This window comes from Cavia porcellus, unplaced genomic scaffold (genome assembly GCF_034190915.1).
Source record: "Cavia porcellus strain 051 isolate PalLab524CR breed Dunkin Hartley unplaced genomic scaffold, mCavPor4.1 scaffold_14, whole genome shotgun sequence".
Taxonomy (NCBI): Eukaryota; Metazoa; Chordata; class Mammalia; order Rodentia; family Caviidae; genus Cavia; species Cavia porcellus.
This window is the reverse complement of record NW_026947497.1, coordinates 76,354,898-76,380,249: the sequence shown is the minus strand read 5'-3', so window position 1 is coordinate 76,380,249 and position 25,352 is coordinate 76,354,898. Positions and strand designations below refer to the sequence as shown.

At 47.0% G+C, this 25,352-nt stretch overlaps 1 protein-coding gene across 4 annotated transcripts; it reads left to right on the top strand.

The window, feature by feature from the left end:
- The first annotated feature begins 1,073 nt into the window (after positions 1-1,073).
- On the top strand, positions 1,074-21,207 carry Nrros (negative regulator of reactive oxygen species). Of its 4 annotated transcripts, none has more exons than XM_063224325.1 (3): positions 1,074-1,545; positions 14,726-14,846; positions 18,787-21,207. In XM_063224325.1, exons 2-3 carry the CDS (start codon positions 14,739-14,741, stop codon positions 20,785-20,787), a joined length of 2,109 nt encoding a protein of 702 aa, XP_063080395.1. In that variant the 5' UTR covers positions 1,074-1,545; positions 14,726-14,738; the 3' UTR covers positions 20,788-21,207. The 4 variants fall into 4 exon arrangements, with proteins under 4 accessions (XP_063080395.1, XP_063080397.1, XP_063080396.1 ...); XM_063224327.1 differs by lacking the exon at positions 1,074-1,545 and adding an exon at positions 1,562-1,820; XM_063224326.1 differs by lacking the exon at positions 1,074-1,545 and adding an exon at positions 3,763-4,691.
- Positions 21,208-25,352: the final 4,145 nt, after the last annotated feature.

The window sequence follows — 25,352 nt, the reverse complement described above, 5'->3', positions numbered from 1 at the left end:
ACTCAGGAACCCACAAAAAACTCTTAAACCTGCAGAAGCTGGGTTGAAACCAGTTGGGTGAGGGATGCAGAGGTGACCGTGAAGGGACTTTAAGAAGGGAGTGAAATGGCACACTGTAAACTGGTGGTAGTGGTGTCTGGGTGGGGTCAGCATTTGAGAGGGACAAAATCAGGGGCAGGGAGCCATTTTAAGGAGGCTACTGAAATGGTCTAGACCTGAGTTGGGAGGCACAGACCCAAGAATGAAGAGTAGCATTGGATTCGAGAAACATTTCTGGTCTAGCACATGGGAGGCTGAGGCAGGAAGATTATTGTGAGTTTGAGTCTACCATGAACTGTATAATGAAATCTTGTCTCAAAAAAAAAAAAAAAAAAAAAGGAAAGAAAGAAAAGGAAGAGAGAAAGAGAGAAAGAAAAAGAAAGAAAGAGACATCTCTGGTGGGGTGTGGTGGTACATGTCTGTGAGCCATCACTTAGGAGGCTGAGGCAGGAGGATCTCTGAAAGTCTGAGGCCAGCCCAGCCTATGTAGCAAAATCTATCAAAATAAATGAATAAATAAACAAATAAGAATTAAGAAGTGAGCGAGTGAGGGAGAGAGAGATTTGTGAGTTAGAATCGGCAGGAACTGGTGACCAACTGAATATGAGAGGTTGCATCTGAGAGATGGGCTGAAGAAAACATAGAAGGTCGACACTGCACCGGGAGAGAAGAAGCTGGGGAAAGGAGGCGAGCTCCATCTGGGTTCACTGTGCCGTGGTGGGGCTGGGAGGTCTAGGAGCTCAGTGACCCGTGCACAGTTCAAAGTTAAGTCTGAATTTCTGAAGAGCTAGAGATAAAATCTGGGAGTCATCATCGAATTCGACGCTAAGGACATGGGAGCAGAAAGGGGAGCAGGCAGTCAGAAAAGGTGATGGTGACCATTTTCTCGGTGTGGCTTGCTCCTTGGGCCATCAGGGCACCTGGACAGAAGCCTGTTTCAGGGAGGAAGGCTGAGTGCAGGCCGGGCAGAGCTGGCGCCCCCCTCGGGCTCGGCCGCCCCCCGCCCGGCAGCCGCAGCCCGGACGGAGTGCAGGCTCAGGCGCTTTTGCGTTTGGCTCCTTTCGCTCCGTTTTCTCTTTTCCTTCCTCTTCTTTCCCCTACTCCTCCTTTCCTCCCTCCCTCCCATCCTCTGTGTTCTTTCTCCTCTCCCCGTCCCCTCTGTGTGCAGCCGCAGAGCTCAGAGACCGCGAACAACTGCAGCCTGTGCGGACGGACGGACGGACGGACGGACGGCGGCTCTCCCGCGCGGGGCAGCCGAGCCCCGGCCACCGGCCTCCCGGCCCCGCGCGGCCCCCCCCCCAGGCGAGCAGGCGCCACCTCGGGGTGACCCCGCGCCCCGTCCCCGTGCTGCGCCCCGGCGCTCGGCTCCATGTGACCCGCTTCCGTCCTTCCTTCCGCAAGCGCTAAAATAGCCGGGCGAGGCTGCTCTCGAGGAGGCGCGGGAGCAGGAGCGGCGCGGCCGAGACGATGCGCCCCGCGGAGCCGGAGCCGCGCGCGCTCGCGGCCGTGAGTGGGGTCGCGGGGTGGGGGGCGGCGCAGTCCCAGGGCGCGGGCAGGTTCGGGCTGCAGCTCGCACGTGGGCGCAGCCGGGCCGAGACGCTGTCCCGAGACCCCAACGCGCGGTGCCTGGCGTGGGTTGCGAGTCCCTCTTGCCCGTTTTTGCACCTCGAGACTCGACCCATACCCCCACCCCCCGGCGCAGGCACCCCTGGGCAGGGCCACTGGGCTGATTCGGAGCCGGAGCCGCCGTTTAACAGTGTCAGAGAAGGACTAGAACTCAGGTTCTGTTTTGTTTGCTTTTCAACACAGGGTCTCACCGGGTAGCTCAGGAGGGCCTTGAACTCTCAATGTGGTTCAGGTTGACCTGAGATCAGCGATCCTCCTGCCTCAGCCTCCTTAGTGCTGGGATTAGAGGTGTGACTGTCACACCTCTCTGGAACTCAGGCTTTTGGACTCTTTTTCCAGTGCCTTCTGAAGTCTTCCATGTGGCCTCCCATGGTGGTTGGTGCTGGGGTCAACCTTGACCTCCTTGTACCCAGGAGCTGGGCAGGAAGGAGTTGGGGGCTCCGTGTCACCGGGGAATGGAGGTGAACACGTGTCCCAGGGTGGCCAGTCTTCCTGAAGTCAGGATCTACCAGTGGGGTCCTTGACAGGACTAATGTGGGAGTGCTTCTGGGAGAGTGAGGAGACCCCACAGGGCATGTCCTGTTAGGAACTGGGCTACGGGAGATCAGTTTAGGGCCCTGACCCGGCGGATTTCCTGGGTGACCTAACCACGCGCTGGGGGCACACCGGCCCACGCTGCGGTGCTTTGCTGGGCTCCAGGGCCTGGGGCCTTGGTTCCTTTCTCATAGCCCCCATCCGCTTGTACAAGTGTGTCTGGGAGTTCCTGGAGCGGATTAGATCATTGCAGGCCCAGGGTGAAAAAACTCTCACGTTAAAAACAGAAACCAAAACTCAGCTTCGCAGAGAGGAAGGTGCGTGCAGCTCGCAGTGCCCGCTTGTGTGAACCTCTCAAAATCTCTTCCAAAATCGACCCTCGCAGGCCTTAGGCAGCACCCGAAGACAAGGTCCCGAGCAAAGAGTGGGCTCCAGGATCTTTGTCCCGAGGTCTGTGTTGATTGGCCTGTCTGTCCCTGGTCTACACCAATGCACCCTACTCCTGATTACAACCCCCATACCCGCAGGTGTAGGCTAGACTGGTGGACTCCAGCACACCTTCATTGCTAGGAGAGCTGCATGACAGCTGCTCTCAGTTGGGGGGGGGCTTCCCACATGACTAACAGGCATCATCTCTCTGGGGATCTGCTTATCTGCAAGGCGGTCACAGGTGTTTGTGTCCCCTCCCACGTCATTACACATCAGGGACACATTTTTGTCATTTTTTCCCCCTTTGGCAGAATTTTTTGATTATACTGATTTTCCTCCAAAATCGTTTTTGTCAGCTTTGTAAAAATGTCCTGTGCTCAATTTGTGGGGGACTCTGAGGTGGACGAGGTGATGATTTCTGAGACTGCAAGAGGTAAGGAAGGAAGGGCACTGGTGTTTGCATTTTTTAGTTTTTTTTTTTTTGGTATCAGGAATTGAACTCAGGACCTTGTGCTTGCCAGGCCAGTGCTGTGCCACTGAGAGATATCATTGGCCCTTTTCCTTGGGATTGAACCCAGGGTTTCACATAAGCTTAGCAAGCACTCTGTACCCCACTGTAATAGGAGCCCAACCCTAGATAGGATTCTTTGAGTTACAAATGACAAAAACCCAACTCAAACCAGACTTAGTACAGGCAAGATTAATTGTTTCGTGTAACTAAAAAGTTTCCAGGAAATTGCTTCAGGCATAGCTTGATCCAAGGGTTCAAACATTAGGGGAATCATCTGTGTCCACTCTGGAGTTTTGTTTTCCTCCATGTGGGTGGGGTGGGTCCCAGGCAATCCCTACCTGTTTGCAGGGGAAGCAGGAGGAGAAGTGGTTTCCTATGAATTCTGCATCTATCCTTGGAACAATTCTCAGGAACTCAGCTTTCACCGTGTGCTTGTTATAAACCAGTCACTGTGGCAGGGAAATAGGAACCTGGAATAGGTCCAGCCTTACTGTAGGCTCCCTCTTGGAGTCAGGAGTTGGCATCAAATGAAATAAACTAGAATGATAACTGTTATTACTATTATTTGGCAGTATTGGGAATTGAACCCAAGGCCTTTTTTTTTTTTTTTTTTTTTTTTTTTTTTTATTTTGAGACAGAATATGGCTAAATTGCCCAGACTGGGCTCAAACTTGCAGTCCTCCTGCCTCAGCCTCCCAGAATGCTGGGATTATAGATGTGTATCACCATGCCCTGCTTAAATCTGACTTCGTAAGAAGAAAGGGGATTAGGTGTGCAACAGAAAAATGTTTTCAACACTGCTGAACTGAACACTTGAAATGGTTACATTGTATATCTTGCCATAATTTTAAAATGTTGTACATTTATTTCACCATCATTAAAAATTTTAAAGAGAGGAAAGGAGGGGGCAGTTTCCCCAAAGGGAAATCAAGGCATTGTTACCAAGAGGAGAAAGGAGTATGGGTGATCTGGAACAACTGAGGGGGGGACGTAGCTCAGCAACACAGCCCTGCCTGCCTGGCAAGCACACGGCCCTGAGTGTGGCTCCTGGTGCCACAATTAAAAAATAGAAAGAGTGAGTGAGCAAGAGAGAGAGAGCGCGGGCGTGGAGTCTGGTGCCAGGACCAAACCACGTGTATCTTTTCTCATTTTCATGTATCGCTTCAGCCTGCACAGGCACACAGAAGGGAGCTCCTGGCAGCGAGGTGGGCAGGAGGGCAAGCCTGCCGCCAGGGCTGGGCTCAGGGTGGCAGCAGCCCGGGAGCTCCTGGGGACTCCCCTCCTGCAGCCCCGGCGCAGAGCGTTACCGCGTCAGGAGCCCCCGCCACTTTCTTCTGCTATCTCCGAGAAAGATAAGGGGCTCTGCTCTCCGCTGGCTGCCTGCGCGTTCTGCTCTTCCGGGGTGGAGTCTGCGGGGCAGGGCAGCCCTGTCCCTCCTGCCGGCCCGTATCCCCTTGGGGCCTCGCTTTTTCCTTCCTGTGTGCCTAGATGAGTACTCAAGGACTCAGCCCCCGGACATGGGCCCATTGGTGTCACCCATCTGGGCCTGAAGGTACCTCTGGCTTTGTGTGGTCTGTGTAACTAGCAGTCTTTTTGAGTCTTGGGTTTCTTATCTATAAAATGAAAATAACAACCAGGGACTTGACCAGATATTTGCTGACCCATGTTCAAATACAGCAGCATTATACGAATGTATAAACAAAATGTGATATGTTCCATTTCAGCCTTAAAAAAGAATGACTTGGGTATGGTGGCTTACACTTGTATTGATCCCACTCAGCATGCTAGGAGGCTGAAGCAGGAGGATCTCAAGTTTGACCCTGGCCTAGGCAACTTAACAAGGCTGATCCTGTCTCAGTTTTTTTTAAAAAGGCAAGTGGGAAGGAGCTGGGAGTATAGCTCAGTGGGATGGCCCTAGGTTCCATTCCCAGTACCACAAGAAAAAATAAAAAAGGAAGGAATTTCTGACAATACATTCTAACATGGGTGGAACTTGAAAACACTGAGTTAAGTGAAATAAACCAGACACAAAAGGACAAATACTACATGAATCCATTCATGTAAGAACTTTGACCAGGCGAAATCATAGAGAAAGAAAAGTGGTTACCACGGGCTGGGAAATTATTGTTCGACAGATCCAGCATTTCTTTTTTTTTTTTTTTCTTCGTGTCCAGGGAATTCGATGATCCAGCATTTCAATCTGGGTGCTTCGAAAATTCTGGGTGCTGGGAAAATGATTGCACTGGCCACCTACAGTGTAAATGTGGTCAATGCACTGATACATGTAAGAGCTACGGTGAAGCCAGGTGGAGTGGCACACACTTGTAATCCCAGCACTGAGGGAGGCTGAGGCACAAGGACTGCAAATTAGTCTCATCTGTCAAAGCAACTTAGCAAGACCCTGTTTCCAAATGTAAACAGCAGAAGAAAAGTAGCTGTAGCTCAATGGCAGAGGGCTCCTGGGTCTACCTGCACTGCACACACACGCAAGTTAAAGTTTGCGTGTAATATATGTGTACTTTTTTCACAATAAAAACTGAAAATTATTCCTACTACATGCAGCTGTTGGAAATATTAAATGAGATCTAACGTCTGTAAGATGCCCTCGCAACTTCAGATGCCATTATGATTATGATTTTGATTATTTTGTGGTGCTAGAATGACTCACAGGGCTTTGTGTGATCTTGGCAAGCATCTAAACCAAGCTACCCAAGTGCTGTTCGAGGGCCAGAGATTGACCTCAGCGGCGTAAGTGCCTGTCTGGCAAGGGGGAGGAAAAGACCAAGTGCTAGTCTACTGCTGACCAGGAATATTAGATTAAAACTCCATTTAGTCAGCTTTATCCAAGAACTCTCTAAAAATTATAATTATTATTATTTAGGGATTTTTTTTAAAAAAATCATAATACTCCCAATCTTTTGTGAAGTCAAATAAATTCTAGGAAAAAATCAGCCTTACAATAGGTTGCTAGCTTAATTTTTTTTTTTTTTCGGTCTTTTTCGTTTTTATCGGTACCAGGGATCGAACTCACAACTGCCTGCTTGCAAGGCAGGCGCTTACGCCGCTGAGCTAAACCCCCAGCCCCTGCTAGCTTAATTTGAGGGATTTTTGCAAAGGGTAAAATTGTGACAGCTGGCATGGAGTTGCACACCTGTTGACCAACACTGTGAGGCCGAGGCCAGCCTGGGCATCAAAGTGAGCTCAAGGCCAGCCTGAATGGCATAGTAAAACTCTGTCTCAAAAACAAAAAAAAAAAAATCATGCTAAAATATTGGGGTGAAGTTAACTTATTGATACCTAGTAATTTCTCATATTCCTGTCCTTAAATTTAAATGTTAAATAACAAAAAATCCAAAAATTCTCATAGAAGCTATAAATTCCTGTTCATAGTATATTGATTATGAGATTATTACTCAACTGAATAAGGCACTACAAGGAAGTGATCCAGGCGTTAGGCCTATAAGGATGAGTAGGAGTTTGTTAGGTGAAGATGGCAGGGTCTTTCCCAGAGAGACACCACGGGTGTCATGGGGTTTAGCTAAGGAGAGCGACCAGCTCACCCTCACCTGGACAGAGCTTCTTCATGTATATTCTCTTGTTCCTTTGTGACACCGCTCTTTTAAGTCACATGGCTGGTGTGACCTACAGCCGCCACTGAGGTGAAGGACCCAGGTGTCTTGCCCCGTGCAGGGTCCCTTGCGCTACAGCTCGCCCTGCTTCCTCTGTGCGGAACACGGTGTGGGTGTCCTCCCTCTTGGAAGTGACCAGAGGGATCCACTGTCGGTGGTCTCAGGGTCAGGTCAGGAGCGGCTCAGGGTGGGACCGAGGTCTGCCTGGTGCTGGAGAAGCCCTGCCCGACTCCCCTGGGCCACGGATCCTCGCTCCAACCCGGCGCAGAGCCTGCATCAACCTGAGTGGGCTCCAAGCAGGACGGCGCAGTGCGGATGCCTGTGGGGCTGTGTGGCCGCCGGCCTTGTCCCCGCAGATTCCCAGGCCCACGCTCCACGAGCGCTCTGCCGCAGCTCCTCGCTCACTTGCCAAGGGGACCTGAGTCCCAGAGGCCAAAGCCACAGCGGCTTCCAAAGCAGCGATCTGCCCCTGCTGGGTGTGTTAAAACCCGCGGGACTGGAGGGACAGAGACCTTTTGAACTATCTCTCTCTCTCTCTCTCTCTCTCTCTCTCTCTCTCTCTCTCTCTCTGTGTGTGTGTGTGTGTGTGTGTAGGGGTAATGGAGATTGAACCTGAGGCCCTCACACTGAGTGACACCTCTAGCTCCCTGCTAGATTTTTAATTAAAAAAAAATTTTTTTTTAGCTAAATTGTCCCAGGCTACACTTGAATTTGGGATCCTCCTGTCTCAGCTTCCCAGAGAGCAGGGATACAGGCATGTGCTACCACACCCGGTGTGGAAATGTAGCTTAGTGGCACAAGTGCCTGCCTAGCAAGCATGAGGTTGTGAGTTCGATCCCTGGTACCAAAAAACATAGCAAAATGAAAACAAAAACAAGAGTTTTTTCCAAGCCAGAGGTGGCGGCACACTGTAATCCACACTATGCAAAGCAGTGTTGTCCATAGTAAGTTTAATCATCCGTCAGTGTTCCTTTCTTTTTCACTAACTCCAAACATAATCTTGTTAAGCACACTCCCAGTAATAAGAAATTCCACACTTCAGTGATATTTATTAGGGCCTGATATTTTAACTTTTAAGGTACAATACATTTATTATACACCTTTAAAACTCTCTTTATATAATGATTGAAGTTGGTTGTTGAAAATTAGAAAATACAAAGAAGCAAAAATATAGATATGGAAGTTATTCCCACCTTTGAGATTCTGAAGGATACTCTTTCAGATATTTTCTCTAAAATATGCCAAATCCTGTTTTGCTTTGTTTTGTTTTGGTATCAAGAATCAAACTCACAACCTCACGCTTGCCAGGCAGGCTCTGTGCTGCTGAGCTACATCCCCGGCCCCCAAGTCCTGTTTTAATTTGATTTATCTTGTTCCATTTTGAGCCAGCTCCTGGGCTGGGTAGAGGGTAGTTAGTGTGAATAAACCTGAAGTTTGAAAATGGCTCTGCCACGTGAATAGCAGTCTGGAGCCCCCGCAGGTTGCCCAATAAACCATTCTCTCCATCTTGTCTCCCTCCAGTGCGGTCCGTCCTTTTGTCATTCTGCTTGTTTCTACTTCTCTGCTCTCTGCCCTCTCCTGACTTTTGTCAGTAGTTTTGTTGTTGCTGTTTATTTGTTGTTGTTTATTTTATTTGTTATTTGTTTATTTTTGAGACAGTGTCTGGCTATGTAGCCCAGGCTGGCCTCCAAATGGCTTGATCTTTCTGCCTCAGGCCCCCCCCCCCCCCCCGCCCTGTGCTGGGATTATAGGCATGAGCCACTGTGCCCAGCTGTTTTATTCTTTTCTGTTCAAAAGGCTTGTTTTCAGGGGCTGCGGATTTAGCTCAGCGGCATAAGCAACTGCTTTGCAAGCAGGCAGTCGTGAGTTCAATCCCTGGAACCGATAAAAAGTTAAAAAGTAATTAAAAAAAAAAAAAAGGCTTGTTTTCTCCCTCATGGTACCTGCTTCTCCATAGAAGATCCTAAAAGAATTCATCTCTGTGCTGTCTCTGCGTGTCCCTTACCTCCAGTTCCCCGTGCTAGTGACCTCAGCCAGGGCTCCAGTCATGTAAGGATTGGTCAGGTGCTTCCCCACCGTGATGCTAGCAGCTTGGTGGTGGTGGCAAGTCAGGTGACTCTCCGGGGGACTCATCTTCCAGAGGTGACTGTGGGGCTGGGGTGGCAGCTATCGACCTGACAGTGGAAAGTATTTTATTTTATTATTATTATTATTATTTTTTTTTTTTTTGCCGGTACCGGGGATTGAACTCACGACCGCCTGCTTGCAAGGCAGGTGCTTATGCCGCTGAGCTAAATCCCCAGCCCCAATGTGGAAAGTATTTTAGCTCATCAACTGCATTGCCAGCGCTGCAGCCCAGACATATGACATAACACTTCGTGCTCCTGCCAGGCAGAACGACTCACCTGGGAGCACTAGTGTGAATGCCAAAATGTTTCGGTTTTCACGGTTTGTGTGTATATACACTTCTAATTTAACAAGTGCTTATTGAGTGTCTTCCTGAAAAAAATATTGAAAAAGACCAAATAAAAATTCCTGGAAAATTTGAGACAAAGCCTACTATAATTTTGTCTCCCTCTTTAGAAACTCCAGCATTTATTTCATAGTCCTCATTATTTTTTTCATTTTGAAACTTTTTAAATTTGCAGAAAATAAAAAGGCCAATTGGTAGTATTTTGCTTCAGCTTTCCCTGTTGAACCATTTGAAAGCAGGTTACATAAATTACTACACATCTGGAAACTTTGCCTCTAAATGCATGCATATCTTAGGCATTAGAGTACTTCCTCATGTAACCACGCATCATTATCAGACCATTAGCAATAATCTGGTAATGCCATCTGTGTATCACCATCTGCAAACACATCATTTGGTACATATTTACACCTCCCTGTCTGAAAATTTTCTTTCAGAAATTGTTTTTGAGATAGGGTCTCTCTGTGTAGTTCACAATGGACTTAAATTCATAGCCATCTTCCTGCCTCAGCCTCCCAAGTGCTGGGATTATAGGTATGTGCTACTATGCTTGACTTCATTCAGAGCGCTTTGAAATCCAAAACCCACTCAACAGTCATGCACTCCATTTAGTTATTATGCTTCTTACTTGTAATCTAGAACAGACACCACCACTCTACCCACTCCTGGCCCCCTAGTCTCTCCAGATTGAACCCAAGGCCTTCACACTGAGATTCATCATCAGCATTTTTTATTTTGAGACAAGGTCTGGCTAAGTCGCTAAATTGTCCAGGCTGAACTGAAACTTGTGATCCTTCTGCCTCAGCCTCCCAGAGTGCTGGGATTACAAGTATGTGCCACCATAACTGGCTCTTTCATTTGCAAGACTTTGACTCTTTTGAAGAATCCATGTCAGTTGTCACCAGCTGACTTGTATGACATCATACTGCCTGGATCTGTTGGATCATGACTGGGCTTGGGGCATACGTCTTTGGCAAGAGGACAGCTGGGATGGTCATCTGTCTCTCCAACATATCACTCCAGGAGACTCTGTCAGGTGGCTTCTCCTGGGGAGATGCTAAGCTTGGACATTTGGTGAAGGTTAAAGTTACCCTAATGTTTTTTGCTAAGAACCAGAGAAACCAAAGTCTTTCAAATGATACTTGGTAGCAGAAATTGTTTGCAGTGGTCACAGACTGGAGTTTGATTCTTAATTCTCTGTCCTTCCCTTTCTTGGAAAGATTCTAGCTGAGAACGGCATCTTAAAAGAAGGCTAGCTTAATCAGTGCCCACCTGGCAGGGGTGAGGTTGTGAGTTCTATCCCTGGTACAGGAAGAAGAAGAAGGAGGAGGAGAAGGAAGAGGAGGAAGGCTGACTTGTAGAACTCTACCTAACTGAGCACCACATTTATACAGCTTATTTATGGGTGTCACCGTCACACTGTTACTGTATTCCTGTGTACCCTGCTTCTGCAGAGTCCCTTCCCAGGCCAATTCATCCATAGTGACCCTCATACAAAGCACCCTGGTAGATCCCCCACTACCTCTCTTGACTTGCAGCCTTTCAGCTTTTCTGGTTTTTTGAGGGCGAAGTTCCCCATGCAGTGATAATATATGCGTAACACTTGCGATCATTTCTCTTAGCTCAGAGGTTCCTGTGTCCACAGGCTGCTCTAGCAGGTGGAGGGGGTGGGAAGGAAGAGAGGCCTCTGGTGCCCAAGCTGTCTGTCTTGGACTCTTCCCAGGACTGTGACTCTGCAGAAGCTTTCTGCAGCTACACAGTCTACAAGGGTATTTCTTAACCAAATGGTTACTATTTTGAAGGTCTTTTATTTCTTTTTGGAGTCATTATGTGATTTTGTGTACTGCCAAATTCAAGGCCGTTCTCGGTAAAATCGAGAATAACACAACCAGGAAACAAAAATCACCCAGATTGCCTGAATCGAAGGAGATTTCATGCAGGAAACTGGTAGCACGTGGCAGGACAGTCAAGAAGCCAAACAGATAAAAAGATGGTCGATGAGACATTAGCAACTTCCCAAGGTCAGGCGAGGAGGAAAGGAATAGGGGGAGCAGAGTGTCGGAGTCACCAGGAGAAACCCCAGGATGTCTCTGCTTCCTCGGGGAGTCCCACTGACCAAATGTGCTGGAGGCCAGCTGACCTGTCTGGGGATGAGCGCTCAGACACCAGCCCTGGGCCTGGGGAGTAACTGAGGCATGTAAGTGCCTACCTGGCAAGCATAAGGTCCTGAGTTTGATTCCCGGTACCATGAAAAGAAGAAAAACAAAGAAAGAAAGAAAGAAAGAAAGAAAGAAAGAAAGAAAGAAAGAAAGAAAGAAAGAAAGAAAGAAAGAAAGAAAGAGAGAGAAAGAAGCCAGCCCTGCCACTGGGAGAAGGGCAGAATGAGGACAAACAGCTCTCAGCCCGCATAGTCATCTGTCCCTGGGACTAGTCATGTGTTCCTGAGTCATCAGTGTGAAATTTTTAACCCAACCTTCCTTTTACTTGTTTAATTAGTATCATGATAGAGTCATCCCTCCAGCCAAATTATTCACTTTTTTCCCCCTGCTTTGTGTAGCTGTTGATTTATCTTGGAGAAGATCATAAGAACAACAACCACTTCTCCAGCTCATTAGTGTCTGAAACTCAAAAATAATATTTATGTTATTAAGTACATTTACAGTTAACAGGGCACTTTCATGTATATTACACTATGTGATTCTCATAAAGCTCTGTGAATAGTTATTATTATTTTTTTTATTTTATTTTTTTTTTTTGTCTTTTTGAGACAGGGTCTCACTATGCAGTACACACGGGCCGTGAGCTCACTTTGTAGCCCAGGCCGGTCTCAAACTCACAACGATCCTCTTGCCTCAGCCTCCCGAGTGCTGTATTATCCCTTATTTATAGAAGGGTCATCTGAGTCTTGGAGACTATACAAATTGCTCAGGTATAAATAAGAAATAGGGGGTGGGGATTTAGCTCAGCGGCACAAGCTCCTACCTTGGAAGCAGGCAGTCGTGAGTTCGATCCCCGGTACCCATAAAAAATGAAAAAGACCAAAAAAAAACAAAGAAATAATATAGCAAGAATTCAAACTCTGGGCTGTCAGTTTTCAAAGTAACCTTCCCACCGTATTCCACTGCTTCTGGCCAGAAAGAGTTGCTCTGGGATGAGGCTTGACTTTTTTTCCTGAGTTGGGTGGCTACATTTAGGAGGAAGGAGAGGGTATATTTTATATCTGCAAAATTCTTTGTGACCACAGGTGCAAACTACTTTCCTAAGGGGGATGCCAGGGCTGTGCAGCACTCATCTGAAGTTACACTGCACTTCAGCAACCTCGCTCCTGCCCTTTACCCATCGGGACTCAGCCCCTCAGTGGCAGCCCCGTGTTCCAGCCCAGGCTGACACAGAGAGGAAGTCTGTCTTCCGTTCCCATCTCCCCATCTCTCTTCAAAACAACATTGGACAGCCAGTGAAATTAAAATGTCAGATAAATAATTTTTTAGCATAAGTGTGTGTCTGACATTCAAATGCTGTCTTGGCACTTGCTAAATCTGGCAGCCTTGTGTTGATCAAGGTGGGCGGTGATCCCAGGATGTGTGGGAGGAATCAGAACACAGGAAGGAGCCCACTTGGCTGTGCTTTCGCCATCTGTGTCCCCGAAGGCCGGGAGGCCGTAATCCCTGCACAGTTGCAGGAGTAGAAGGAGGGCTTGGAGGGGATTCCGGATCCAGCAAGCTGGGTTCTGAATCACAGGTTCTCTCCCGGGGCCAGAGAAGTGAGCTGGCCTTAAGTGAAGGCTGAGACTGACTCACCTGGTTTCACTTAGCTTTTCTGGTGCTGTTTTCACCGGGGAGTGTTCAGATCTTACCAGGAAGTTAAAATTAGTCCTCGAGATGGGTAAACTTGAGGTGGGTGAAGAGGGGAAGAGGAAGGGACAGAAGGCAGCCTTGAGGGTCAGCAGATGTGTGAGTGGATGGAGCAGATGGAATGCAGGCCGGGTGCTTGTCCGAATGCTGAGGAATCAGAGCTGAGGGGAAGCCACAAGTCCCAGCTCTCCCAACAGGAGGGCAGTCAGCGCCATGGTGCACACAGGGGAGAAGGTTCTGCCTACTCATCCTGGAACGCAGGGAATGGGTCCTAGAGCTGCTCCTGGCCCTGTCACTCAGTTCACCTGGAACCTTAACAGGCCCTGATGACCTCTGGGCTTTTGTCTGTTTCCTCGGTAAAATGTGATGGAGGTAGAGAAGGTTGCACGGCTCCTCTCAGCTCTAAAATTCTGCTGATAAAGGTGCCATTTCAAGCCTCCTCATGATTACTATTCTGTGTGCCCTGGCAAGGCGAGAGGGTTGAGGGCCACCCTTTATCAGTGATCTTTGTTATATCTGAAGGTCATTTTTTTTTTGTCGAGTTTTTTCCTCTACCCAGGGGAAATATCAAAATTCTTCTGTTTTCTTTTTCAAAACAGGGTCTTGCTATGTAGCCTACACTGGCCTTGAACTCGTCATACCATAATGCCTGGAAAAAATTCTTCTTTCAAAGTGCTATGTTCAAGTGCATTAACCATCGAGACCTTTTTCTTTTTCTTCCTCTGTGTGAACTGTATCAAATTGAACCCAGGACATACTAGGAAAGCACTGTACCTACCAAGCTATATCTGTAACCCCCAGATCTATGCTTTCTTTTTTTTTTTTTTTTTTTTTTGTCTTTTTCATTTTTATCGGTACCGGGGATCGAACTCACGACCGCCTGCTTGCAAGGCAGGTGCTTATGCCACTGAGCTAAACCCCCAGCCCCTATGCTTTCTTAATTAATTAATTAATTAACTAATTGACAAAGGGTCTTGCTAGGCAGTTCAGACTGTTTTGAACTCACTATGTAGCCCAGGCTGGCCTGGAACTCTTGATGATCCTCCTGCCTCAGCCTCCTGAGTGCTGTGGATTAGAGCATACACCACCACGGCCAGTTCCTCCGCACATACGCATTGAACTTGTGCAGTACACCAGGCTGAATTAAACTGGAGGGAGGAAAACTTCCACAGAATTACAAAGCAAGCGATACTCCAGGTGTCCTAAGACCTGTTTTCAGTTCTTTGTTTCTCCTTTCGTCCTAGACTCTAGAGCTTCAGAGGTCAGTTTCCTGTCCATTAAATGGCAAAGGCAAAATGAAAACGATCTCTTTCAATAGGTTCATGGAAAGTGCTGGTTTGTTTGTTTGTTTTGTCTTTTTGAGACAGGGTTTCACTTTGCAGTTCAGGCTGGTCTCGAACTCCCAACAATCCTCCTGCTTCAGCCTACCCAATGCTGGGATTCCAGGTGTGCAACGCCACACCCAGCCGAAAGTGTTATTTAACATGGGTGATTTGAATAATGTGTGGGTTTCCACCTCCATGAGCTATGGGCCTCTGAGACCAGACCTCACTGGGAACTGACTCCTACCCAATGCAAAGCAGCCTTCTGGGATGTCCTTGTCTCACTGCTTCTTCCCTGCTTCTGTCCACAGTGTTGCACTTGAGATGGAGCTGCTGCCCCTGTGGCTTTGCCTGGGTTTTCACTTCTCGACCCTGCAGTGGAAGAATGGAAGTGGGGCCGCCACAGCAGCTTTCCAAGGGGGCTGCAAGTTGGTGAGTCTCTCTTCAAAGCCTAACTTCTCTTTCGTTCCTATCCCGGCAAGGTTTGGTCTGCCCGGAAGGCTGATGCATTGTTAGTGAAGGAGGACAGCAGCCATGGGTCTGATGCACTCTGTACCCACCTTGCCCAATGCCACGTGTACCTGAGGTCCTCAAGATGATGCCTGAGAAAAACAACCCTGGCAACCCCTGCCCCTCCTTTCTCATACTTACTGCAAGCAGGAGGCCCCTGTGACAAGCCTAGGTCAGCCATCTGGCACAAGAACATCTTGTTAGCTGGATGAGGTGGTATGTGCCTGCAATCCCAGCATTCAGGAGGCTGAAGCTGGAGGATCGCTGCCAAGTCTGAGGCCAGCCTGAGCTACACAGTGAGTTTAAAGCTAGCCTGAGTGACATAGTGAGACACTTCTCAGAAAAAAAAAAAGTAAAAAAACTTGATAATAGTTTGAGCAGCACCAGAAGTAGAGCGGGAGCAGCCCTGCCTCTGTGATGGTACACAAGCCAACAGCAGATGCTTAGCCAGCCCATAGCCAGCAGCCTCCCACACCGCGCCTAGAGCAGCCTTGCCCTGGGCTGTGCTTCGCTAAGAAGATCCAGGCAGTGGACTCCTGAACCTTGACAGTGGCCTTCTCTGCGGCTCTCGGCTTGTATGTGGAAACGGGCCTGGGTCACAATTCAGCACATTTCCAGAACCTCTCTCCTTGCTTATAACCCAGTGATATCAAAAGTATGCTTGAGGAACGTGCATTTAATAAACACTCCTTGACCCCCGAGATCCCCGAGGCACTGGGACCTAAACTGGGTTTCAGGGCGAATGCTTACAAGCAGTAATTCTTTCTTTTATTTGTTTGTTGTGGGGGCTGGGAAAAGAATGTATTCTAAAGCTGATTAATCTTAAAAAACTAACCACATGGTTCTGAACCACTCTTAGTAACCACTAACCCCCAGGCTGGAGGACACTCCAGTATGTAGCAGTTAAAACCTGATGGAGCAGGTTTAAACCCCAGCCCACCACTGATTAGTTGGTGACATTGGGCCACTTCAGGTCACTGCTTCCTCATCTGTAATAATAGAAGTGATAATAACACCTATGAAAGATACCACAACACTTGGGTCCTGTAGTGATTAAATGAGTTATTGTATGTAAAGCACTGAGGCCAGCACCTGGTCTGGGGCGAGTGCTCTGTATTTTATTTATTATCATTAGTATTGTTATTAATCTCTGCTACTTTGATCTCCACCATTCCCTTACAAATGCAACAAAACCCTCACAGGGCAATCAGGGGTCACCCACCATAGGAAGAGAAGGGAATAAAGCACAAGTTCTGTGATTTTTCAGGGTTTAGGCTTGACTCTGACAGAGAACTCAAAGAGTGGATTTCCTTTGGTTCTTTTTTTTTTTTTTTTTTGAGACAGGGTTTTGCATGCAATTCACACTGACCTTGAACTCACTGGGTAGTAGAGGTTGGTCTTGAACTCATGGTGATCTTCCTGCCTCAGCCTTTCTAGGGCTGGGATTACAGAGCCCACCACCATGCCCGGCTTCCTTTAGCTTTTGTAATTTCAGGACCATGTGTTTGAGAGTCCAGGTGCCTTCCGCTGTTCCTCATTATATCAGTCTTTTGATGTGAAAGTCAACATGATAAGGTTTTCTGAGGCTCTAATGTCCTTGTAGTTCTGTGTGGCACTTTAGTGTATCAACAGGGGATTACCAAGGTCTGACCCTTTGACCACAGCACTGGTAATAGAACAAGGTCTCCCAAGCTCGAGGAAAGCCCCTAACCGCAACACTTTCCAGAGAATCCCCATGGGAGAGAGGAGACCAAAAGTTACTCAAATAAAGAAATATAACTTTGGGGGCTAGGCTTTAGCTCAGTGACATAAGCGCCTGCCTTGCAAGCAGGCAGTTGTGAGTTCGATCCCTGGTACCAATAAAAAAAAAAAAAAAAAAAAAAAAAAAAAAGAGAGAGAGAGAAATATAACTTTGTCTTTGAATAGGGAGATTGAATTTTATAAAATATAAGTTCTCCCTCAAATTAATCCATAGTGGTATTACAACCCCAATCAAGCTTCCAAATACATTTTTAGGGGGAGTAGAGGAATGGAAGGAACACAACGAATTCATTCTGATGTCTACCTGCAAAATGAAAACAACTTAAATGCTCAATTGAGAGATTAATTAATTAAATTATGCTAATTGTAGCTAACATTTATTAAGTAGATCATGCTAATAATTATAGCTAATACTTATTAGGCATAATAAATGTTTTATACATGCAATTATACTCAATACCAGTAAAACGAAAAAACTACAAGCATAATTTCCATTTTTCAGGACAGGAATGAAAATCCTTGTGGTTAGATAGCCATCTCAGGGTCACTTACTTGATAAAAAGCAAAGCCAAGGAGCTTAATGGTAGCTTAAAGGCAGAGGACACACTTAGCATTGTGTGAGGCCTTGCATTGAATTCCTAACATCAAAATGAATAAACAAAACAGAGCCACCAAGCATGGCAGCATATACATGTAATCCCAGCACTTGTGAGGTTGGGGCAGGAGGGTCACCAAGAATTCAAGGCCAGCCTGGACTACATAGTGAGTCAAGGTTAGTCTGAACTATATAGAGATCCTATCTCAAAAAACCCAAAACAAAAAGAACAACAAAATCAGAAGCAAAATAAAGTGATCTGGAATACTTGTTATTCATGCACTGAACTATTCCGTTCCCGAAAAGAATGTGCTGAAATTTATTTTTACTGCCAAGGCAACATATCACACTATGGAAAGGAGGAAAGTTGATTACTAAACAGCTTGTATGTAGAGTATGCTTTCATTTTTCTTAAAAACAAAACAAACAAAGAAATAGGTAATATCTTTGGAAAAGATACAGAAGGTGGCACATACCTATAATCCTGGTACTCTGGAGGCTGGAGCAGCTGGGTCACTGTGAGTTTGAGGACAGCCTGGGCTACATAAGCAAGTTTAAGGACAGTGTGTACTGCATAAGGAGACCCTGTCCCAGGAAAGAGAACTACAAGATGTAACAGAGTTGATGGCATTTCTCTGAGAGGATGAGGTTACTGCGGAGTTCATTTTCTATTTTTCAGTACAGTGTCAATTTTTAATTATTAGAAGGTCTTGTTTTAAAAATCAGCTAAGAATCTTGAGGCTCCAAAGGTGAGTTCTTGCCAGAGTCTGAGGCTCGTATGTGGCAGGGCTGACCAGTGCTCCAACCTGGGCTGCTTCTCCCTCAGGACTTTTCTCCCTGTTCTACCTGTCCCAGGGACTGAACCCACAATTTCAAGCTGTTGCTGGGCCTGTTCTTAATGACCAGCCTATAGAAATGAATGATATTACTTTTTTAAAAATTATATTTTATTGGTTTTCTTTTTTTTTTTTTTTTTAAATCTTTTTTAAGACAGGGTCTTACTTTGCAGTTTAAGCTGGGCTTTAACTCACTTTGTAGCCCAGGCTGCCCTCAAACTCACAGGGATCCTCCTGTCCAGCCTCCCAAGTGCTGGGATCACAGGCATATGCTACCATGTCCAGTTTGGTGCATTTTAGATATACATAATGATCACATTTATCATAGAGAATTTGTTCCTATACATGATACAATTTGGGTTTTTTTCCCCATTCCCCTACACTCCTTTCAACACCTCCTCTCCGCATTTACAAAGGTTTTTCTCATTTTTTTTTTTTTTTTACTTTTCTCTTTTACTTTCCCCTCCCCTTTCCTTGTTCCCCTCACCATTTGAACACTTTCCTCCTATTTTACAATACCTATTATATATTTTGGTCCTTTAAAGCATTCTGATCTTTAGAGCAATTCCCAGTGGCTGCAGGGATAATCCAGTAAGTGAATAAAGTTCCTATGCATAAACTTCCACCTTCAAGACACACTTCCCGCTGACTCATGTGTTTTTGAACCTAGGTGGGTGTCACTGCTGACTGTCAAGGGCAGAACCTAGCTTCGGTGCCCCCCAGCCTCCCGCCTCACACCCGGGTGCTCATCCTGGACGCCAACCCACTCAGGACACTGTGGAATCACTCCCTGCGGCCGTATCCTCTCTTGGAGAGCCTCAACCTGCGCAGCTGCCAGCTGGTGCGTATTGGCTACCATACCTTCCAGGAGCAAGGCCTCCTGATCAGCCTGGGCCTGGCCGACAACAGCCTCTCGGAGAACTACAAGGAGACAGCAGCTGCTCTGCGCACCCTGCAGGGGCTGCAGAAGCTGGACCTGTCTGGGAACTCCCTGACGGAAGACATGGCGGCCCTCATGCTCCAGAACCTCTCTTCCCTGGAGGCTGTGTCTCTGGCCAGGAACACCCTCATGAGGCTTGATGAGTCTGTCTTTGAGGGCTTGGAGAACCTCAGGGAACTGGATTTACAGAGGAACTATATCTTTGAGATAGAAGGGGGCGCTTTTGATGGCTTAACAGAGCTGAGACGCCTCAACCTGGCCTACAACAACCTCCCCTGCATCGTGGACTTTGGCCTCTCCCAGTTGCGTGTCCTCAACGTCAGCTACAACAGCCTTGAGTGGTTCCTGGCATCCAGGCAAGAGACCACTTTTGAGCTGCAGACACTAGACTTGTCTCACAACCAGCTGTTGTTTTTCCCTCTCCTACCCCCGCGCAGCAAATTACACAGCCTTCTGCTGCAGGACAATGACATGGGCTTCTACAAGGACCTGTACAACACCTCCTCCCCACAGGAGATGGTGGCCCAGTTCCTCCTGGTGGATGGCAATGTGACCAATGTTACTACCGTCAGCCTCTGGGAGGAATTTGCTTCCAGCGACCTAGCAGCTCTTCGCTTCCTAGACATGAGTCAGAACCAGTTCCAGTACCTGCCTGAAGGCTTTCTGAAGAAAATGCCCTCCCTGGCCCACCTGAACCTCAACCGGAACTGCCTAGCCACGCTGCACTTTCGAGAGCGTGAGCCCGTGGACGCCCTGGCAGAGCTGGACCTGAGCCACAACATGCTGTCTGAGCTGCACTTGGCCGCGGGCCTCGCTGGCTGTCTCAGGAGCCTCCGCCTGCTCAACCTGAGCGACAACCAGCTCCTGGGCATCCCCGCGGGCCTCTTTGCAGATGCCAATAACCTCACTACCATTGATCTGAGCCATAATCAAATCTCTCTTTGTCCCAGGCCGCTTCCGGTTCAGGTACCACTTCCGCTTCCGGTCCCTTCCAAACAGCAGAGCGCCCCCAATTGCGTGGACTTCCGGAATATGGTGTCTCTGAGGAGGCTATCTCTGGAAGACTGTGGGCTAAGAGTGTTCCAGGACTGCGCCTTCCAGGGGACCCCTCTCACTCACTTAGACCTGTCTGGCAACTGGGGAGTCCTGAACGGAAGCATGGCCCCTCTCAGGGCCATTGCCCCCACATTGCAGGCTCTGTCTCTGAGGAACGTGGGCCTCAGCCCCGCCTCCGCCAAATTGGATTTCTCAGGCTTTGAGCATCTGAGGGAACTGGATCTGTCAGGAAACTGCTTAACCAGCTTCCCAAGGCTCCAGGGGAGCCCAGCCCTGCGGACCCTGGATCTCCGGCGGAACTGGCTCACCGCTCTGCCCGCCAGGGCCGAGTGGGAGCAGTTCTCAGGGAGCTTGCACACTGTCTACCTCAGCCAGAACCCCTACAACTGCTGCGGACTGGACGACCGAATGGCCCTGCAGCGCCTGGACACCGTGGCTGACTGGGCCATGGTCACCTGCAACCTTTCCTCCAAAATCATCCGCGTGGTGGAGCTGCCCGCAGGTGCACCACAGGGCTGCAAGGGGGAGCAGGTGGACATGGGCCTGCTCTACCTCGTGCTCATCCTCCCCAGCTGCTTCACCCTGCTGGTGGCCTGCACCGTCATCGTCCTCACCTTCAAGAAGCCTCTACTGCAAGTAATCAAGAGCCGCTGCCACTGGTCCACCATATACTGACTGTGGCTGCGTGCCAAGAGTAGTTAGAAATTTGCCTCTTGAAAGGGTGGGTGTGGTGGCATATGCCTGTAATCTCATTACTCAAGAGCCTGAGGTGGGAGAGTTTCCGAGGAGTTCAAGGCCAGTTTAGCTACATAGAGAGGTTAAGGCTCTCTATGAACTGCATGGCAAGACCCAGTCACAATCAAGCGAACAATAATTGCATAGGAGACTTTCTTTGCTAGATTTTAAGATCCTCTGCAGAAGGCGAGTCTCTTGAGTTGAAGATTAAATTAAAATAGTAAAATATTTCCATCCCTTGTTCCCTCAAGTCTTTCGTGCATTCTTGTCATTCATGCTCATCATCCTGATAAAATATTTATTAAGAGACATTCTATGAAAATAAAAGACAAACTTGTCACACATATGTTTTAAATCAAATGTAGCTAGTCTTTTTATTCTTTATCTTTTTGTAATGTCCTGTGGTAGTTTCCTTTGGATTATTTTTCAGTATTCTTCCTTTGGTGACATTTGTGTAGATGAAAAAAATGACAATCCTCTGCTACACTACAGCAAAGACAACTACAAGAACACAGTCTGGGAAGGTTGATAGTGCTCTGGAGACTCTCCAAGAATGAGAACCGAAGGCACAGCTGGAAGATCTGCCATGATATGAGACCTCTCACCTTTAGACCTCTCACATTGCAGTGGGAAAGGGCCAGTGGCATGTCTGGTGGATAGACATGATGATTGCATGAAAAAACTAAACATTTTTGGCCCAGAGTCTGTCTAGTCAATACTCTGAACATCAGGAACTGTGCTTGTTCTGAGGAAAAGTAAAGAAAAAAGCTTTTGAGTGAAGTTTGCTAAATTCTACACTTACTCTTCACAAAAAAAACACAGCTTCTTAGCCAATGTTTAGCATCTGTGCTCACTAATTTCCTCACTTCTTCTCTTCCTGTTCTTTCAATCAATAGTAGACATTTCCTGTGCTCCTCTTTAGGGAAAATAATGAAGACACGGCCTCTATACATTGCATTGCATCAATGGCAGCCCTTCTAGTAATTCCATAGCATTAGATTTTGCTCTAGCATTTCCCCATCTTTCCTGTCAATGATATTCTCCACCCTTGTTTCTTGGATGTTTCATGTTACCCTGAAGCCTCTGTCTAGTCCTCTGGGAAAGCTCTTAGTCAGTGCCCTCAAGATCAGACTCTCCTGATTTTCTCCCCATCAACAAAAGCCCTTTGCCTGGGGTCTTGCTGTTTTTTATACTGTCAATGACCTACATTTAGACAAATGACTATCTGTGACTAGTCCTGAGTTGACATGTCTGATGCTTGTGTGTTCACTGGTGTTCCTAGTTAATTGCAAGGAAACACAATTCTGGTTTAAGCAGCATGGGAGTTTACTAAAAGGATCCTGGGACACTCCAGATTCTGTCTGGAAAGGCTTGAGAAATGAACTGGAACAAAAGGGATGCCATGCTGAAATTAGGACCACAGTTCCAACCATGCTGAAACAATAACTGAAAACTGCAGCTACTACTTAATATTGAATACCACCCTCTGCACTACTGCCTCTCCCATAGGATCACCACCCCTATGCCACCTACCACCAAAATAAACATTTCCCAGATTCTGTGTTGTCAACCAACACACAATCTAGAGCAAGTTCATGGTTCGTTGACCATAGGTGCTGTGTCCCTGGCTAGCTGGACATTCTTTACCTCTGAGTGAGGAGTCTAGATGGGCTCTGCTTCCTGCAGACAGTGGAGTTCTCAAAACATAGGGAAGGTAATGAGATGCCAAACAGAGTAACAACTAAACACCATACCCTTTTACACAGTGAGAGCATTTGAACAGAGGGCAGTAAATTTTTAACATAAAAGAATAACTTGGACTGGGGATTTCGCTCAGTGGCATAAGCGCCTGCCTGGCAAGCATGAGGTCGTGAGTACCAAAAAAAAAAAAAGATTTACTTGAATGATGGAAACTTCAGACAGAATCCTAGGTCAGCAGGGAAGATAGTTTGGAATCCAGCACACTCTTAAAGCCCCTTGAATTGCACCCTGTGGCTGACCACCCAATGCTTCCTGTTCTTAGGAACCAGTCTGGCAGGGTTGCAGATTGAAAAATTGGGGCAGAGCCCTATCCTGCTGGTGCCAGTGTCTTCAGAAGGCTGTGGGCTTTTCTTACTAATTTATCCCCTCAGTGAGATTAAACGCTACTTTCTAGGTTTATTTTAGTGTGATGAGGTTAGGTAGGGCAGGTGGAATTTTGCCTCCAGTTCTGAGCTGTGGTTTCTCCACAAAATTCTGTACCTTTCCCTACTCTACCTCCACCTGGTGGAGACAGCGTACTCTAATGCCTTCTCAGGGATTTCTAGTGAGGGAAGGACCCACATAGCCTGCTAGTTGAGTTCTCTGGTGGTGCCCAAATGGTTATCTTCCTGCCTCCCATACAGCCAGACTGGCCACCAAGTGATTCTTGTCCAGTGGACAGAGAGCGTGCTTTGATACCAGAATATTCAGAAGAATGTTCATCATCAAAGACAAACTATGTCAGAGACTAGTCTATTAACACGAGTAGTGATAATTCAGATTTTGAAAATCCAGCCATAGAACAAAAACCTAACATTTTTCCTAGAGGCACAATATAAATTGTTAGTGGTTAGTTGATTGGGGGAGAGGGAGGAGGAGGGTCTTGCTGTGTGTTGTGCAGGCTGACCTGGCAGACCTCAATAAACAGTCTTGCCCTCTGGCTTCCTATTCTATTTGGCAAATTAGAGGAAGAAAAGTGCGGTTCCTACGGAATAGATGGGGTTAAAAAAAAAAGAAAAAGAAAAAGAAAAAGAAAAGTGCGGTTAAGGGATTTATCCCTCTGATTTTTCTCTATAAGAGTTTTCTCAACATGGCTTCACTTGTCTAAATTCATACCCATCTGAAAGTGACCCTTGTATACAAATCTCTGATTTGGGATTGTAGGACTAGTTATCCATTGGGTTCTTCCCTTGTGGCCTTCGGTTGGGTGACAACTGTTTCACCATAGTTGTATATGGGTACTGTCCTGTCTGTAACTTCTCTTTTCTAAGTAGCCTCTTTACATCCTCCTCCAGTTATCGTTCTTTGCATGTGCTCACTAGTTGCTGCTGGGGGCCTGAAGTGGTACAATCAATTATTTAGTAATTCCGAGCCCAGCACTTATACCAGGGAGCCAGAGGATGCTAAAAGTTCAATCAGAGTTAGAAAGGTCAGTCCCCAAAGATGTCCCTCTGATTCATTTTGGGCAGACATGAGGAAGGAGGAGCTGGTCATGAGCAGAATGGCATGTCATCATATTACAAATACGTTCAGAGTTTAAGCCAGATATGGTGCTACATGCCCATAATCCCAGCACTCTGGAGGCTGAAGTGGGAAGATTGCCAGAAGTCTGAGGCCTTGGCTATGCAGTGAGCTCAAGGCCAGCCTGAATTACGTGGCGAAAGTCAGTCTCAAATAAAAAGGGGGTGGGGGAGGCTGGGGATTTATTTCAGAGGCATAAGCACCTGCCTTGTAAGCACGCAGCTGTGAGTTCGATCCCTGGTACCGATTAAAAAAAAAAAAAAAAAAAAACCAGCAAAATTTCAGGCCTGAAGATTTCTAAAAGTGTGGGTGTTTTTATGATCAAAGAAACAGATGATAGGGTTGGAAAAAAAAATACTACCCAATAAGTAGTCTACTTTTCTCCTTCGACATCATCAACAAGTACCAAGCACTCTTGTGCTACGTGCTGTACGTGGGTAATTTTATTTAGTTTCAGGGAAAGCCTCACTGGAGAGTAGTTAAGATTTGCCCAGGGCTATACAGAACTGTGGTTGAGATGTTATCATTATGCTCGGGAAGACAGCTTAAGTACTGCGACCATCTTTATCAAGCCTACTGAACTGCTACCACAGATAAATAGCAGTGTAAAAGCACATGTTTGATGATTAAATGGCAAATGTGGGGAAGGTTCATGGTAGCAGGGTGAAGAATGTCACAGAAACTAAAGATCATCTGTTGTACCTGAGACTATCAGGAGGGCTTGTCAACAGTTTGAAAGTAACCCAGGCGACATAGCACATGCTTGTAATCCCAGAACTCTGGAGGCTGAGGATTGCCAGAAGTTTAAGGCCAGGCAGGTTACATAGTGAGTTCAAGGACAGTCTGAACTGTATAGTGAGACCCTGTCTCAAAAAGGATAAAGGAAAACAAAAAGAATAGAGAGGGGAAGGAAAGAAAGTAACTACAAGCTGGGATTCAATTTCTCTCCCTGAAGAAACAGGATGAAAGGCTGATATAAAAGGACATTGGTTCTCATTGTGGACATGGGAACTGATTAGGGAAAGTGTCCAGCCAAGGAGACTCTTTTCTGGAATTATCATTTGAATGAAGTCTTTCTTTTTTTTTTTTTTTGTCTTTTTCCTTTTTATCAGTACCGGGGATCGAACTCATGACTGACTGCTTGCAAGGCAGGCGCTTATACGCTTATGCCGCTGAGCTAAACCCCCAGCCCCCGAGTGAAGTCTTTCAAACGCAGAATCCAACTCTCCCCACCCCCAGTACTG